Genomic DNA, 15,821 nt, shown 5'->3' with positions numbered 1-15,821 from the left:
CAACAACAAATCCTCACCCAAATAGACGCCGTCTTTGTTCTCGGTAGCAGTCACCGTAGTATATATCGCAGTCTTTTAGTTTGCGTCTGCCCGGTCCATCCCATCGCACTTCTTGGATGGCGGTAATATCTGCCTTGCAGCAGTTTAGGGCTTCCGCTAATTGTTCGGCTGCACGTGGTCTGTTAAGGGACCTAACATTCCACGTACATATCCGAAGTTCGTTGTCCTTATTTCGTTTGCGTGGGTTGTCAACAGTGAATCCGTCCGTATCCGAGGCTTGTTGGTTCTTCGCAACTAAAGGTATTTTTTACCTGGAGGTCTAGATCCTAAGTATAACTCCAATGATGGGGAGCCGGATAATACTGCCCCTTATAGGCCTGGGCTCCGAGTAAGTCGAAGATGCCCTATAAGGTGTTCACTAAGTAGTTCAACCTTACTGGAACCTTAGACGCCACCGTTGATTCCATCTCGGAACTTCCTCCGCTGCAGCCTGGATAAGGAGAGGTGCATTAGTGGAAACACCTCTCCCCACCTCTCTCGTTTGCTGCCCCCAACAACTTTCAACTAAGGTTGGAACCCAATCTAAAGTTAAGGTACTAGGCACCCGATGTTCACCACGGGGAGGTGAGAGTAGGAGTTGATAGTCAGAGGTTGGTTTTGAGAAAAACCTGTGGACGCTTGTGTCCTCTTGAATTCACATGTCTACCATTTGAACATCAAAAAGCAAAAAGCTATTACACTATCTTTAGCCATCTGCCCGTTTTTTGAAACAACCAAAATGAGATTGTAGGTCCTTAAATTAATTTTTTTACTTTTTTGGTTTAACACATTAATTTAACAAAATTATTCCCTAGAAACTTCTTTACATTTTTATCTACGCAATAACCTGCCAACCTAATCAGATACTATCGTACTTATTCATATACCTATTTAAACTCTAGACCTATGTATGTATCTGCTTTCAAAAGGATAAATATAGAAAAACATGTTTCCAAATAGGTACACATGCATAATTTCTCAATTTTTTCAATTTTAACACAGTTGTTTCGCACTGCAAAATATTAAAGAAAAAAGTCTGAAGTTACTTTTAGGAGGCCAACGTAAACGGTCTACGCGTTGATTCTTTGACGTAAAAATGACTTCATTTGTAGACCTACAATTAAAAACTACACAATAACTATGTTATATGTTTACATTGTACCAATTTTAACATTCTTTCACACACTAATGAGAAAAAAATAAAAGCAACGTTGGCCTAAATAAAAATTATTTTGTCAAATCTTGTGATAGTCAAAGTTTTAAGCACTGACGCTGTGAACTTTGATGGTGCGTTGACAGAGAACATTTAGATTTTCGTATGACGTCAGAGAGTCAACGCGTTGACCCTTTACGTTGACCGTTTAGTTCTATCACACCAACCTACCCTCACTAATACCTACTTACTTTTCTACATTATGGCAACGAAGCATTGTAACATAGCATACATTTGAAAACGTTGCTTTTAAATTTTCAGATTTCAAAAAAATAGAAAATAAGCGTGAGTTACTCGCGGCTGTAACATGCCATGATAATTTGTCTTTTGTAGCTGAGTAAAAAGATATTTTGACAGAAAATTAAAGAAACAATATGGCCGACAAAAGCTGTCAAAATAAAGCCATCCCTATTGGAAACCCTATTACATAGGTGAAAGCATTAAAAAAAAAAATACAAAAATCGGGTTCAAGACTTTGTAAAGGATGTTGTAAATAAATATTACGAGAAAAAGATAAGTGATAAACAATAAACCTGCCTTAATAGTAATTAATTATGTAATAGCAATAAATAAATAATTTGTATGGTACTAAAGAAGGTGCAATTGATTACTTTAAGGGGTGGCAGATTTTTGGAAGAAATACGAGACATTATTTTTACAGATTTAAATGGTTCTTAAACGACTTTTTATTGTATGTTCTTAACAACCGTTGGATTTTGAATATTTTTATAGGAAAATGTACATAAGTCTTTATTAATCGAAAAATACGAGAATGATTTTGAAAATTGATGTGTTTATTGAAAGGTAAATTGGTGACAAAGTCTTAAGAAGCATGGCCCAAATTTTTGGGTGAGTGGCCTAAACAGTGGGCGTGGCTTGTTTTTAAAGACGTATCCTAATTTTGCAGTGTGGATAATTTTGAAAGCGTGGATTATTTTGTAGATGTAGCCTAATCAAGAGTTTTTTTTCTTTTTTTGAAGCTTGGTCTATTTCATTGTAGCTGCAGTTCTAAATAGTGGGCGTGGCTTGTTTTCACGGACGTATCCTTATTTAGAAAATGAAGGGGTTGGTGGAGGTGTGTACTCTGAACGACTGAAATTAAGTCTCTCATTCCGCCTTGCCAATCATTGTAGCAGGTTACAGGCGGAACTTTTGGCGATAAAAGAAGTCTTGTCTTGGCTTACAGAAAACGTAATATCAACATCTGATATCCGTATTTTCTCAGATAATCAGGCTGCTATCAAATCACTGGACTCTGTCTCTACAAACTCTATAACAGTCCATAACTTTCGATCATCTCTAATGGAGATGGCAGAACAGTTTAATATTCACCTTTGCTGGGTCCTGGACCATAAATACATTCCAGGTAACATTAAGGCAGATGAACTCGCCAGGAACAGTACAGTGCAGCCCATCCTACCACGTTTAGCACATACTGGCATACCAATCGCTACTTTTAAGCTGTTGCTAATGCAAGACGCTGTGAGGAGGGCAGGCACCAGGTGGAACAACATTACCACGTGTCAAGTCACAAAAAACATCTGGCCAACATTAGATTTAAAGCGATTAAGGTGCTTGCTTTCTCTAAGCAGATCACATATAAGCTTGATAATAGAGTCATAACCGGACACTATCTAATAGGAAAGCACGTCAGGCAGCTAGGTTTATTCTCAACTGACTTTTGCAGAAGCTGTATGGACGAGGAAGAGGAGGAAACAGTTCTTCATCTTCTCTGTATCTTTATGGATCTAAATTATCTAAATCATATCAGCATAATCAGCCTCTCACGTTTCTTAAGGGACTTAAACTGGTTCCACTAACTGGTTCTATCCACTTAAACCTTACCTAACCTAACCATCCTTATTTTGCGGTGTGGATTATCTTGAATGTGTGGATTATTTTTTAGATGTAGCCTAATCAAGAGTTGTGGTCTTTTTTTGAAGCTTGGCCTATTTTATTGTAGCTGTAGCATTCTTTGGAGGCGTGGCGTAAGTGATGGCTTTTGCGATGTGACCAATCTTTAAGAAAGAACTATGGCCTAGTTCTTGATTTATTAAAATTTAATTCGAATGCCCTTAAATTTAAACAGTTGCACTTCGAATACTTTTGGACAATTGAAAATTATTTAATTAAAAGTCGTTATAAATCGGAAAATACAGGGTCAATTTTTAAAATTGAGGTGTCTATAGATAAGAAAATCGGTAAAGGAATTTGTGAAAGCATACAATTAACATTGTGGTAATATAAATTGGAGAAGTAAGAGTAAGAAAAAAAATATGTGAAGCCTTGCATACAAAAAAAAAAGAAGATTTTCCATACTATTTTAAAGCCGATTATCAAAATTTGAATGTTATTGTGTTTTTGACCAATTTACAGTCATTTTGGTTTGTAAAATATTTATGTACGTTAGCCACAAACTATTAAACCTTTTAAACATTTTTGAACTGGAATTTCCAGCCAATTAGTCGTTGAAAGAAAATGGAGAAGAAGTTTGGATCGTAGATACTGATTCCGGTCTTATTGGAGTTGGAACAAAAACATTTAAAAATAATGTTTTGAAACCCTGAAAGAAAACAGGACTTTTTAAACTTATAACGCTTCCAAATTTCAGTGAAATAAGTCAGATATGTAAAAGCACTTTATATGCGCATAAGAGAATGAAATTATACACCTGAGTCACTCATTCCATGTATATTTTTTTCTAACTGAATGTATATTAACCGACCTGTTAACAACTTTAGCATTTTTGAAAACATTTTTTTAAAAACCGGGTATTAAGTTAAGTAATGTTGTTATATTTTTATATCAAATTGAAAGCAACAAATTGAACTTTACATTAGTATTAAAAAAACTATATGTTATAACTTATGTTTTCAAAATAAAAGCTGTTGAAGGCAGCAAGTAAAAAACTATTTCAAAAAAGTTCGGAACTATTTAAAAACTAATCTACTCAATTTTCTCAATATTCAATTGATAATTTCCGAAAGCTGTTTTTCTCATCTTTCATTTTCTGCCAAAATCATAACGATACATGCGATACTTGAAAAGCTATAACCTTTTGTTGCGAAAAAATGCGATTTAGGTAATATTTTTCGTGGTAACTTTAAACTCAATTATCTCAAAACACCTATTTTCGAATTTCCTATTACTTACCAATTTAAAAGTACTGAACGTCACCTTTCTTTAGCCAAGAATGGTAGGCCATGAACGTTCATTTCCTGAAAATGCCCAATCTTCTATGAACGACTAAGTCACTACAAATTCGTTCGATTTTCATTTCAAAAATATTTAAAACACTTTCCTGAGGTCTGTGGTGAACGGACAAAAATGTTTTATACATCAAAATGACCGTTAATTGGTCACAAATAAAAACATATAAACATTTTGAAAATCAGTTGAAAAATAGACTAGAAAATCGTAGTTTTCTAAAATATTTGATTTTTTTCAGTATCCACCCTATAACTCCTTTTAATTATATCATCATTTGAAAATGTAACCATTTGTGAAAATCGTCACAAATTTTCCTTTCTATAGACACCTCAATTTTTAAAATCGGCCCAGTATTTTCCAATTTATAACGACTTGTATACATATGAAAAGATTTTTTTTTAATTTTTCATAGACTTACCTGTAAAAATATTCAAATTTTGAATTTTCGAAAAAACGTGCGAAAAAGTCGTTTAGGGTAAAATGACCCACACCCACAAAAGGTCACGCCCACAAAATATATCACGCCCAAAAAACATGCCACGTCACGTCACTATCGAGGAAGCATAGTAACTGGTTGAAGATCCTAAAATAATTATTAAGGCCGACCCAGTTGGCTTTCTCGTATTGCGAAACGGTTCTCTTAGGAGGTCTTTCTTTAACTGGAGAGTTATGACACGAGAAATTTGCTGATATGACACAATGGTCAGATGCGCCTACAGGAGATAGAACACCAATAGTGTACTTACCAGAGTCAGAGGTAAGAAACAAGTCAAGAGTGTTTTCTGCTCGACCTATCACGTCCGATATTCGAGAAGGCTCGTTGACCAGCTGAAATAGGTGGTTCAGCTCAGCAAAGATCTCAGCACGCACTACTTCTGGTGTTGTCTGGCCGAATGTTAAAGCCATGAATTGTGTACATTGAAATCGACCGTAATAACGATTTAAGTGCGAGGATAGGACGAAACAATTCTTTGGATGGAATCAGACAAAGCTTCAAATTCACGAGAAGTTGACACTCTGTCAAGATTGGGGCTTTGATAAAGGAAGCAATATTTTGGTGGACAATTCACGCCACCTCTGTGCGATATAACCATGTCATGAAACCGCTAGCGCAGTCGATTGTGTTTTAAGCTGTGTGGAACGCAGCGATATTTTGTTGGAACCATACGTCTTCGGTGTCTATGTATTTCAATTCTGGCCACAAGAAGTTGGTGGTCATCGAACTATAGCGTTGACGGTGATGGCCTGGCAGCATCATCTTCGCGGCGCAAAAATTCACCACTCTGTGGTTTGCGATAGGCCAAATTCTTGTGAGAAAAGCAGAATTGACTGTCTCAGATTCTGTTGCACACTTTCACAAACAGCGGCAAAGTTTTCGGCAGATCGTTAATGTATGGGTGTTGTCTGATTATTCATGAATTGAGCCACCTAACTTTGAATAGCCCATAAAAAGGGTGTAACGAGCGAATGGTTTCTGCTAGGAAACTTGCTTATATAAGGTTGCGCTACAGTCTGGGCGGACCTGGGCCTCAACAAACATGCGTATCCAGCCAGCTCGGTCCCTAGCTAGCTGCTAGGAAACATACATTGTGAATTTAAGTTAAGCACGCGTTGTTCGCGATTGTCTTTTGTGGCTGATTAAAAGAAGATATTTTGACAGAAAGTAAAAGAAAAATCAAGCTATCCTTATTGGAAACCCCTTTACGAAGGTGGAAATATTTAAAACAAAAAATGAAATACAAAAATCGGGATAAAGACTTTGTAAAGGATGTTGTATATATGTAAATATTCCGAGAAAAAAGTTAAGTAATAAACAAACCTGCCTGAATAGTAGTTTATTATGTAATAATAATAAATAAATAACTTGTATGGTAATAAAGAAGGAGTGATTGATTACTTAAAGGGCGTCAGATTTTTGGGAAAAATATGAGACTTGATTCTTCGAATATTTTTACAGGGAAATGTATGAAAAATTGAAATTGTTTGTTTCATCTTTACATAAGTCGTCTTGAATTCAAAAATTTAAAACCTTATTATTTGGTCCTGTAAAGTTTTAAGGAGCATGGCCCAAATTTTTGAGTGAGTGGCCTAAACAGTGGGAGTGGCTTGTTTTTACAGACGTAAGCGTAGATTATTTTGTAGATGTAGGCCAATTAAGAGGCGTCAAAATTTGAATATTATTATGTTTTTGAATAATTTACAGTCATTTTAGTATGTAAAATGTGTATGAACGTTAGCCACAAACTGTAAAAAAAGAAAATGGAGAAGCAGTTTGGATCGTACTGATTTCGGTCTCATTGGAGTTGGAACAAAAACAATTAAAAATAAAGTTTTGAACCCTTAGATTCAAGGAAACAGGACTTTTTGAACTTATAACGCTCTACATGTTTGGTTTACTATTATTTCTATTCATATCTTTGAGGAAATAAGTCAGATATGTAAAAACACTTTATATGCGCATAAGAGAATGAAATCATATACCTGAGTCACTCATTCTATGTACCTTTTTTTCTAACTGAATGTATATTAACCGACCTGTTAACAACTTTAGCATTTTTTGAAGACATTTTTTAAAAACCGGGTATTAGGTTAATTAATGTTGTTACATTTTTATATCAAATTGAAAGCAAGAAACTGAGCTTTACATTAGTACCAAAAAAAGTATATGTCATAACTTATTTTTTCAAGATAAAAGCTATTGAAAGCAGCAAGTAAAAAACTATTTCAAAAAAGTTCGGAACTATATAAAAATCAATCTACTCAATTTTCTCAATATTCAATTGATAATTTCCGAAAACTGTTTTTCTCACCTTTCATTTTCTGGCAAAATCATAACGATACATGGGATACTTGGAAAGCTATAACCTTTTGTTGCGAAAAAATGCGATTTAGGTAATATTTTTCGTGCCAACTTCAAACTCAATTATATCAAAACCCCTATTTTTGAACTTCCTTTTACTTACCAATTTAGAAGTACTGACCGTCACCTTTCTTTAGCTACCACTCTTGGCCATGAACGTTCATTTCCCGAAAGTGCCCAATCTTCTATCAACGACTAAGTCACTAGAAATTCGTTCGATTCTTATTTCAAAAATATTTAAAACAATTTCCTGAGGTCTGTGGTGAACGTACAAAAATGTTTTTTACATCAAAATGACCGTTAATTCATCACAAATATAACGATATGAACATTTTGAAAATCAGTTGAAAAATAGACTTGAAAATCGTAGTTTTCTAAAATATTTGATTTTTTTCAGTATCCACCCTATAACTCCTTTAAATTATATCATCATCTGAAAATGTGTGCATTTGTGAAAATCGTCACAAATTTTCCTTTCTATAAACACCTCAATTATGAAAATCGGCCCAGTATTTTCCAATTTATAACGACTTCTATACAGATGAAAAGATTTTTTTTTAATTTTTCATAGACTTACCTGTAAAAATATTCGAACTCCGAATTTTCGAAAAAACGTTGCGAAAAAGTCGTTTAGGGGAAAATTGAGTCACACCCACAAAATAGGTCACGCCCACAAAATATGTCACGCCCACAAAATATGCCACGTCACGTCACTATAGAGGAAGCATAGTAACCAGTTAAAGATCCTAAAATAATTATTAGGTAAGACCGACCCAGTTGGGTTTTTCGTATTGCCAAACGGTTCTCTTAGGAGTTCTTTCTTTAACTGGAGAGTTATGACACGAGAAATTTGCTGATATGACACAATGGTCAGATGTGCCTTGTGTGGTCAGAGGTAAGAAACAAGGTCCGAAATTCGAGTGGGCTCGTTGACCATCTGAGTTAGGTGGTTCAACTCAGTAAAGATCTGAACACACACTCCTTCTGGTAGGAAAAGAAAGCCACACACGAAAATGGCTAAAGGGATCAGACCAAGCGATTTTGGTGGACAATTTACGCCGCCTCTGTGCGAGACACCGAGTCTTCGGTGTCCATGTATTCCAATTCTGACTACAAGAAGTTGGTGATCATCGGCCTGCCTGATGGTGATGGCCTGCCAGCATCATTTTCTAAGAAACGTTAAACTTCGAATATGTTTACACGAAAACGTATGACAAATTGAAATTTTTTGTTTCATCTTTACATAAAGTCTTTATATATCGAAAAATACGAGATCGATTTTGAAAATTGAGGTGTTTATTGAAAAAAAAATTGGTGAAAAATGTTTGAATGCATACATTCGATAGTCGATAGTCAAATGATTTAAATTATTAAGATGGTTTGAAATAAAAAGAATTCGTTCTAGAAAATAACGGTTTTCAAATACATTTTAGAAAAATTATTACTAGTTAACTGTTACTTTGATGCATTACTCATTTTTGTATGAAAACTACAAAACCACGCTTCAGAGAAGAGTTTTAAACATTTTTTAACTTACGATTTAACGAGTTTCCGGGCATTTGGCTGTTAAAATATTTCGTCTTCAATTAAAAATTTAAAACCTTAATATTGGGTCCGGTAAAGTCTTTGGAAGCATGGCCCAAATTTTTTGGTGAGTGGCCTTAACAGTGGGCGTGACTTATTTTTACAGGCGTATCCTAATTTTGCGGTGTGGATTATTTTGAAAGCGTGGATTATTTTGTAGGTGTAACCTAATTAAAAGGTGTGGTCTTTTTTTGAAGCTCGGCATATTTTATTGTAGCTGTAGGCTACTTTAGAGGCGTGGCGTTAGTGATGGCTTTTGGGATGTGGCCAATCTTTACGAGTGAACTATGGCCTAATTCTTGATTGATTTTTATTCAATTAGAATGCCCTTAAATCTTAACAGTTGGACTTCGAATATTTTTGTCGTTATAAATAGAAAAATACAGGGTAAAAGAAATTTCTAAAAGCATACAATTTATAATTGGTAACATAAATTTAAGGAGTAATTAAGGGCAGCCTTTCAGAAAAAAACCCTTTTAACATTTTTGAACTGGAATTCAAACAAATTCACTGCTATTTAGTCGTTGAATGAAAATAGGAAAGGATTTTGGATCGTACTGATTTCGGTCTTATTGGAGTTGGAACAAAACATATTTAAAAACAATGGTTTAAACCTTCAGATTCAAGTAAACAGAACAATTCAAACTTATAACCTTTCCAAATTTCTGGCTTACCATTATTTCTATTCGAATCTTTAAGCAAAAAAGTGAGATAAGTAAATGCAGCTTATATGCGCTTAAGAGAATGAAATTATACGCCTGAATCAATCATTCTATGTATCTTTTTTTCTAACTGAATGTATATTAACCGACCTGTTAACAACTTTTGCATTTTTTGAAGAAATTTCATAAAAACTGCGAATTAAATTAAGTAATGATGTTATATTTTTATATCAAATTAAAAGCAAGTAATTAAGCTTTACATTGGTACCAAAAAAATTATATGTCATAACTTATTTTTTTAAGATACAAGCTCTTTAAGGCAGCAAGTAAAAAATTATTTCAAAAAAGTTCGAAACTATATAAAAAACAATCTTCTTAACGTAGAAATATTGAATTAACCATTTTCGAAGGCTGTTTTTCACATCTTTCATTTAAGACAAAAACCAAAACGCTACATGCACTCCTTCGGAAGCTATGACCTTTTGTTGCGAAAAAATGCGATTTCGGTAATATTTTTCGTGCCAACTTTAAACTCAATTATCTCAAAACCCCTATTTTCGATTTTCCTATTACTAACCTATTTAAAAGTACTGACCGTCACCTTTCTTTAGCTACAATTCTTGGACATGAACGTTCATTTCCCGAATGTGCCCAATCTTCTATCAACGACTAAGTCACTAGAAATTCCTTCGATTCTCATTTCAAAAATATTTAAAACACTTTCCTGAGGTCTGTGGTGGACGTACAAAAATGTTTTATACATCAAAATAACCGTTGATTGGTCACAAACATAATAATATTAACATTTTGAAAATCAGCTGAAAAATAGACTTGAAAATCGTAGACTTCTAAAAAAATTGATTTTTTTCAGTATCCACCCTATAACTCCTTTTAATTATATCATTATCTGAAAATGTGTGCATTTGTGAAAATCGTCACAAATTTTCCTTTCTATAGACACCTCAAATATGAAAATCGGCCAAGTATTTTCCAATTTATAACGACTTTTATACAGGTGAAAAGATTTTTTTTTTAATTTTTCATAGACTTACCTGTAAAAAATATTCAAACTCCGAATTTTCGAAAAAAACGTGCGAAAAAGTCATTTAGTGGAGAATTGAGCCAAACTCACAAAATAGGTCATGCTCACAAAAAAATGTCACGCCCACAAAATGTGTCACGCCCACAAAATATGTCACTCCCACAAAATATGTCACGCCCACAAAATATTCCACGTCCAAAAAATAAAGCATGTCCCAAAATAGACTTCACCCCAAATTGACCACGCCCTTAAATTGAACACGCCCCCAAAATTAACCACGCCCAATCTAAGTCCCTAAAAAAGATCCCAACCCAACCAAAGTTTTCTCACCCGACTTATAAACTTTAATCGCAGAACAAAAATTTAAACGGACAAAGGCCTACAATTTCATTCGATTTTCATTTCAAAAATGTTTAAAACACTTTCCTGAAGTTTGTGCTTGACGTATAAAAATGATTTATACATCAAAATGACCGTGTATTGGTCACAAACACAAGGAAGTACAAATTTTGAAAATCGGTTCTAAAACAGATTTGAAATTCAAAATTTTCTAAAAAACTTGACTTTTTTTCTTTTATACCCTCTAACTTCCTAAAGTTATATGAGCGCCTGTTAATTTTATATTTCTAAAAAATTCCTCACCAATTTTCCTTTCTATTGATAGCTTAATTGTAAAAATCGGTTTAGTATTTTCCGATTTATAAAGACTTTTTCACAGTCGAAAGAAAATAAAATCGATTTTTCATACATTTACCTGCAAAAATATTCAAACTCCGAAGGTTCTCAAAAATATGCAACAAAATTCGTTTTAGGGTGATTTTCTTGTTCTAAATTCAAATTCGTCAAAAAAAAAACCATAAATTGACCACGCCCACAAAAAAGGCACTAAGACCTTACCCACAAATAAAGTCAGTTCTCAATACAGTTTTTTCAAAAAAATAAAACTCAGAAAATATATATTTTTTTTTAATTAATTTATTCTCCACATCACTTTTGAATTAATTTTCTTATTCATGTTGTTCGGGTTTGCTTAAAATTCTAAATTTTATAATTTATTTCATGTACAGCAAATTACGTTTGCATATATTTAAAATTCAAAAAGACAATATTCTGTTTATTTATGTTTATAGCTTATAATTATTTATTTGGAACTCATATAAAATTATAATAATACTATTTTAAATATATTGAAAATTAAACATAATTAATTATATTACTCAATATATAGATATACTTTAATAATTACTTCATTTCTTTTCTTTGTTGTTCATAAAATTAAAGATAATTCCGCAAAATGAAACGATTTAGTGAACTTTTTTATTTTATATTATTTTTTTTTTTTGTTTTTTAAATTTTATAGCTTATACATTTTTTTGTTGTTATTTTATTTTATTTTGTTTAAATTTAAATATTTATATCATATCACAGATTTTTCGAAAAAAATTTCATTCATGACATTTTTTTAACTTTTACATAAATAATAATAATAAAAAAACTAATTAACTTAAAATAATGTTTTTTTTTTCAAAAAGATTATTTTCTTTTTGTTTGTTTTTTTTTGCTTTTTTCTTAATTAACATTTACATTTACATTTTTTGAAGACAGTTGAAAGTGTGAATTTGTGGGTGTGTGTTTTTTTTTAATTGTTTTTGTTTTTACTATACAAACATGCTGTTTTACTATTTTATAATACACTTAATGTTTTTTGTTTATATTTTTATTACTGGGGCTGGGGTTGAATATGAAACATGTATTTATTTCATTTTCAATTTTTTGTTTTATTAGAATACATTAATATTATGTTGCTTCTATATATTTATGTATAATTAAGTGAATTGTATAATATTTTTTAGATAAAACATTTAATTTATTTAGTCATTTGAATTTCTGTCGTCTAATATCCCGTTTCATAATAATTCGCTTCACACTATATCCAAATCACATTTTTTTTAAAGTCCATTTAAATTTCTTTTCTTTTTTTTTTGCTTATTTTATATATTTTAATAAATTTAATTATTATTCTTTTTTAATTTTAAGTTTATTCTTCCTATAATATTGTGTTGAAAAAATAAATTATTTTTAGTTTAAGCTTTAGTTTTATGTTCTTATTTTTTGTTTTTTATTTTAAAATATATATAAACATTTAATTTTTAAAAAGTCTTTTCATGAAAATTCGCTTTGCAAATATACGAATTGTATTTTTTAAATTTATTATTTTATTTTGACAAATATTTTTGTGTGTGTGTGGTTTTTTGTTTCTTTTATAATACAAAGTTCTTGTTAGATATTTTTGTTCATGTTTTAATTAAATACATTTATTTTCTTTTTAAATATGTTATTTTCAATGAATTTCATATTTTTTTAATTTAATAATAATTAACATTTACAGAACACAGATTTTTTTTGTTGTAATTATTTATATATATATGCATTTTTTAAAAATTTATAATGTTTGGTTTGCTTAATGGTTTTTTATTTTAAGTTAATTTAAAGAAATAAATTTTATGTGGATTTATTTTTATTGTTGTTTCTTTGATTTATTTAAATTTTTCTTCAGGATTCAATCGAATAAATAAATGATTCTTATCCATATAGTTTTTCTGATAGCAAATGTCTGCTAAAATTACTTAGATACTGTTGCATTAGTTAATTGTTGTTATTGTTGAATAGATGATGTCATAAGGCTGATTCCTCACCGCTGTTGCGCCTCACATGTTTTTCATCTGGAAGAAAAAAAGAGTTTTATTATTTGTCCAAAAATATGTAAGTTTATGCCTATTTTTGAATTTGAACATTTGTACTTTTATTTAAATCTTATTTTCATTTTTCAGGTAGCCCTTTAGCCTTTACTTTAGACATTGAAACGAAGAAGTGGATGGGTTCTAGAATAAGATACATACATAATGACGAGCTTTATACTTTTGGAGAAATAAGTTGGGAAAATAAGTTTTCAAAATTCGAAATTGAAGTCAAAAGTATAGGAATCTAAATACAACCTACTGGAATCTGTTTGCTCCTACTTCTTTTTGTCAAAAAGTCTCGGAATCTAAATCAAACCTACTTAAGAGACGACATCTGTTTGCTCCTTCTACTTCTCGTTCTTGTTTCTAAGAATTTTAAGACTCTAAGAGACTAGTCTAGTCTAGTATTGCAAGGAACTTAATATAAGCTCAGGAATTCAAAATGTTAGTATATAAGTTTCATGTCATCTTGTCCTAATCTTTGGAACATCCCCTTATTGCTGATGACTAAGTGATTAATTCTTTTTTCTTAAAGATTTGTCTATTAGATCTTTCTTACGCCCAGAAAAAGGTTAAAAGCTTCTAAATAAATCTTCTAGAAAATCTCATGTCCTTCATAGCTATTAGGGCCCGTTGGAGACGATTCGGACTACGAATGGATAAGAAAAAGTGTAAAGGTTCCTTTTCCAACTAAAACATTGGTCTAAAAATGTTAGTATTGTAGTTACGTCTGGAACTATGATTCTTTAAAGCTGGAATTACGATTCTTTGGGGCTATCGCAAATAAATTGGAGATTCAGAAATGGGATTTTTTCCCACACTTGAGCAGTGAGAAAGTTAATGATGTTAAACATTTTCCCTCGGAATTAACTAGTATCGATACCAGGAAATATGTTGAGCGAAAAAAAGGTAAGTAAATTTCCCTAGAAGTTCCGATTCCGTGAAATGAGGCCAAGTGAAATAAGATGAAATTTAAAAAAATGGCCTTATTGCACTTTAAAAAAGTCCCACTTTGTCAAAGTAAAATAGGGCCAAATTATTTTAAAACTTATATTGCAACCCCCCTCTGAAGCATACCATTGGATTTGGGGTAGGTTCGAGGATGGGGGTAAGCCAATATGGTTTTATTTCACTTTGTTTAAGTGTAATAAGACCAACTGTTGGAAATTGACTTTATTACACCATAACAGTGAAATAAGTCCAATTCTTAAAAGTAGGCCACCAGGAATTCCTGATAGATATTTCCTTTTTTGTAATTTACTATGCTAAGACCTATTATGCAGACCTAGTTAATAATTATCTGCAAGGTTAATGTTATGTCATATATTTTTGTATATTCTCGATAAAATGTATAATCATAAATTTAGTTTCTTATTTATAATTCCAAACACAAAAAACTGCTATTACATTGGTGTACTAAATTTTGTACCCTTTGGGTTGTAAGTCTTATTTAGATCTTAAATTTTCGTTATTATAAAGGATCATAATTGGTGTTTTATATCTAACTTTACTAGAAATTATCTCGAGCATTGGGAAAGTTAATGATATTCAAAAGATTCAATCGGAATTACTTAGTATCGAACCATATTTCGAGGGAAAAAAAGAAAGTAAATGAAAGTAAATCTTCTCCAAGGATTCCTATGCTTAGACCGGTTATGCAGACCTAACTTAAAATTATTAACAAATTAAGTTCTAAAAGCTTTTAGTTATAAATTTTGGTCCTAGTTTACAATTCCAAATATATAAAACTACTATTAAACTAGTGGACAAAATTGTATTCTCTTTTTGGTTATTAATTGTGAATTGAATCTTAAATGTTGTTAATTTTCTATAAAAGAACATAATTCTTATTCTATATATATCTTTTTTCTAGGTCCTGAACCATTAAATTCAAATCGAAAGATTTCTAAGTCCGTTTAAGTCAACAAAAAAAGGAGAATTAAAATCTTTAAAACAAAATTTTGAGAAAAATTAAAGAACGAAATAAAAACTTAACAAATAACACAAAATAAAAATACAGATTTCTTTTTAAAAATAATCAAATAACTTTTATTTATGCCTTTAATTGAACTAAAGAAATAATAATTATTATTATTATGTTTATAATTCGTTAATTTGTATATTGGTATTTTTTTTCTTTTATTTCTTACAGCAAAAATCTACATTTTTATATAAGGTGTACGAGGTCAAAATAATTATTATTAGTTATGTATGTTTTTTCTTATTTCCATTATAATATATTTTATTTTCAAACATACATAAATACACAATAAAACAATATATATTTATAAAATAAAATAATTATTTAAAAATTAAGAATGAAACAACTTAACATTTTACAAAGTCATACATAACTAAAGACAAAATCAAAAAAGAAAAAAATAATTAAACAACATTTAAACATAAGAAATGAAAAAAGAGAATTAAAACAAAAACAAATATTTAAGTTTTCTTATTATTTTTCTTATTT

General features: G+C 31.2%; 1 protein-coding gene across 1 annotated transcript in view; it reads right to left on the bottom strand.

The window, feature by feature from the left end:
- Positions 1 to 11,567: 11,567 nt before the first annotated feature.
- LOC129953707 (uncharacterized) overlaps positions 11,568 to 15,821 on the bottom strand; it is a 515,388-nt gene continuing 511,134 nt past the window's right edge. The window contains exon 13 of the mRNA XM_056067080.1: positions 11,568 to 13,333. Coding sequence (XP_055923055.1) covers positions 13,287 to 13,333 — 47 coding nt within the window. The 3' untranslated portion in view covers positions 11,568 to 13,286. The remainder of the gene's footprint in view (positions 13,334 to 15,821) is intronic.

Source organism: Eupeodes corollae, chromosome 1 (assembly GCF_945859685.1).
Source record: "Eupeodes corollae chromosome 1, idEupCoro1.1, whole genome shotgun sequence".
NCBI lineage: Eukaryota > Metazoa > Arthropoda > Insecta > Diptera > Syrphidae > Eupeodes > Eupeodes corollae.
The sequence above is the reverse complement of the archived record's forward strand: the minus strand, read 5'-3'. Positions and strand labels throughout refer to the sequence as shown.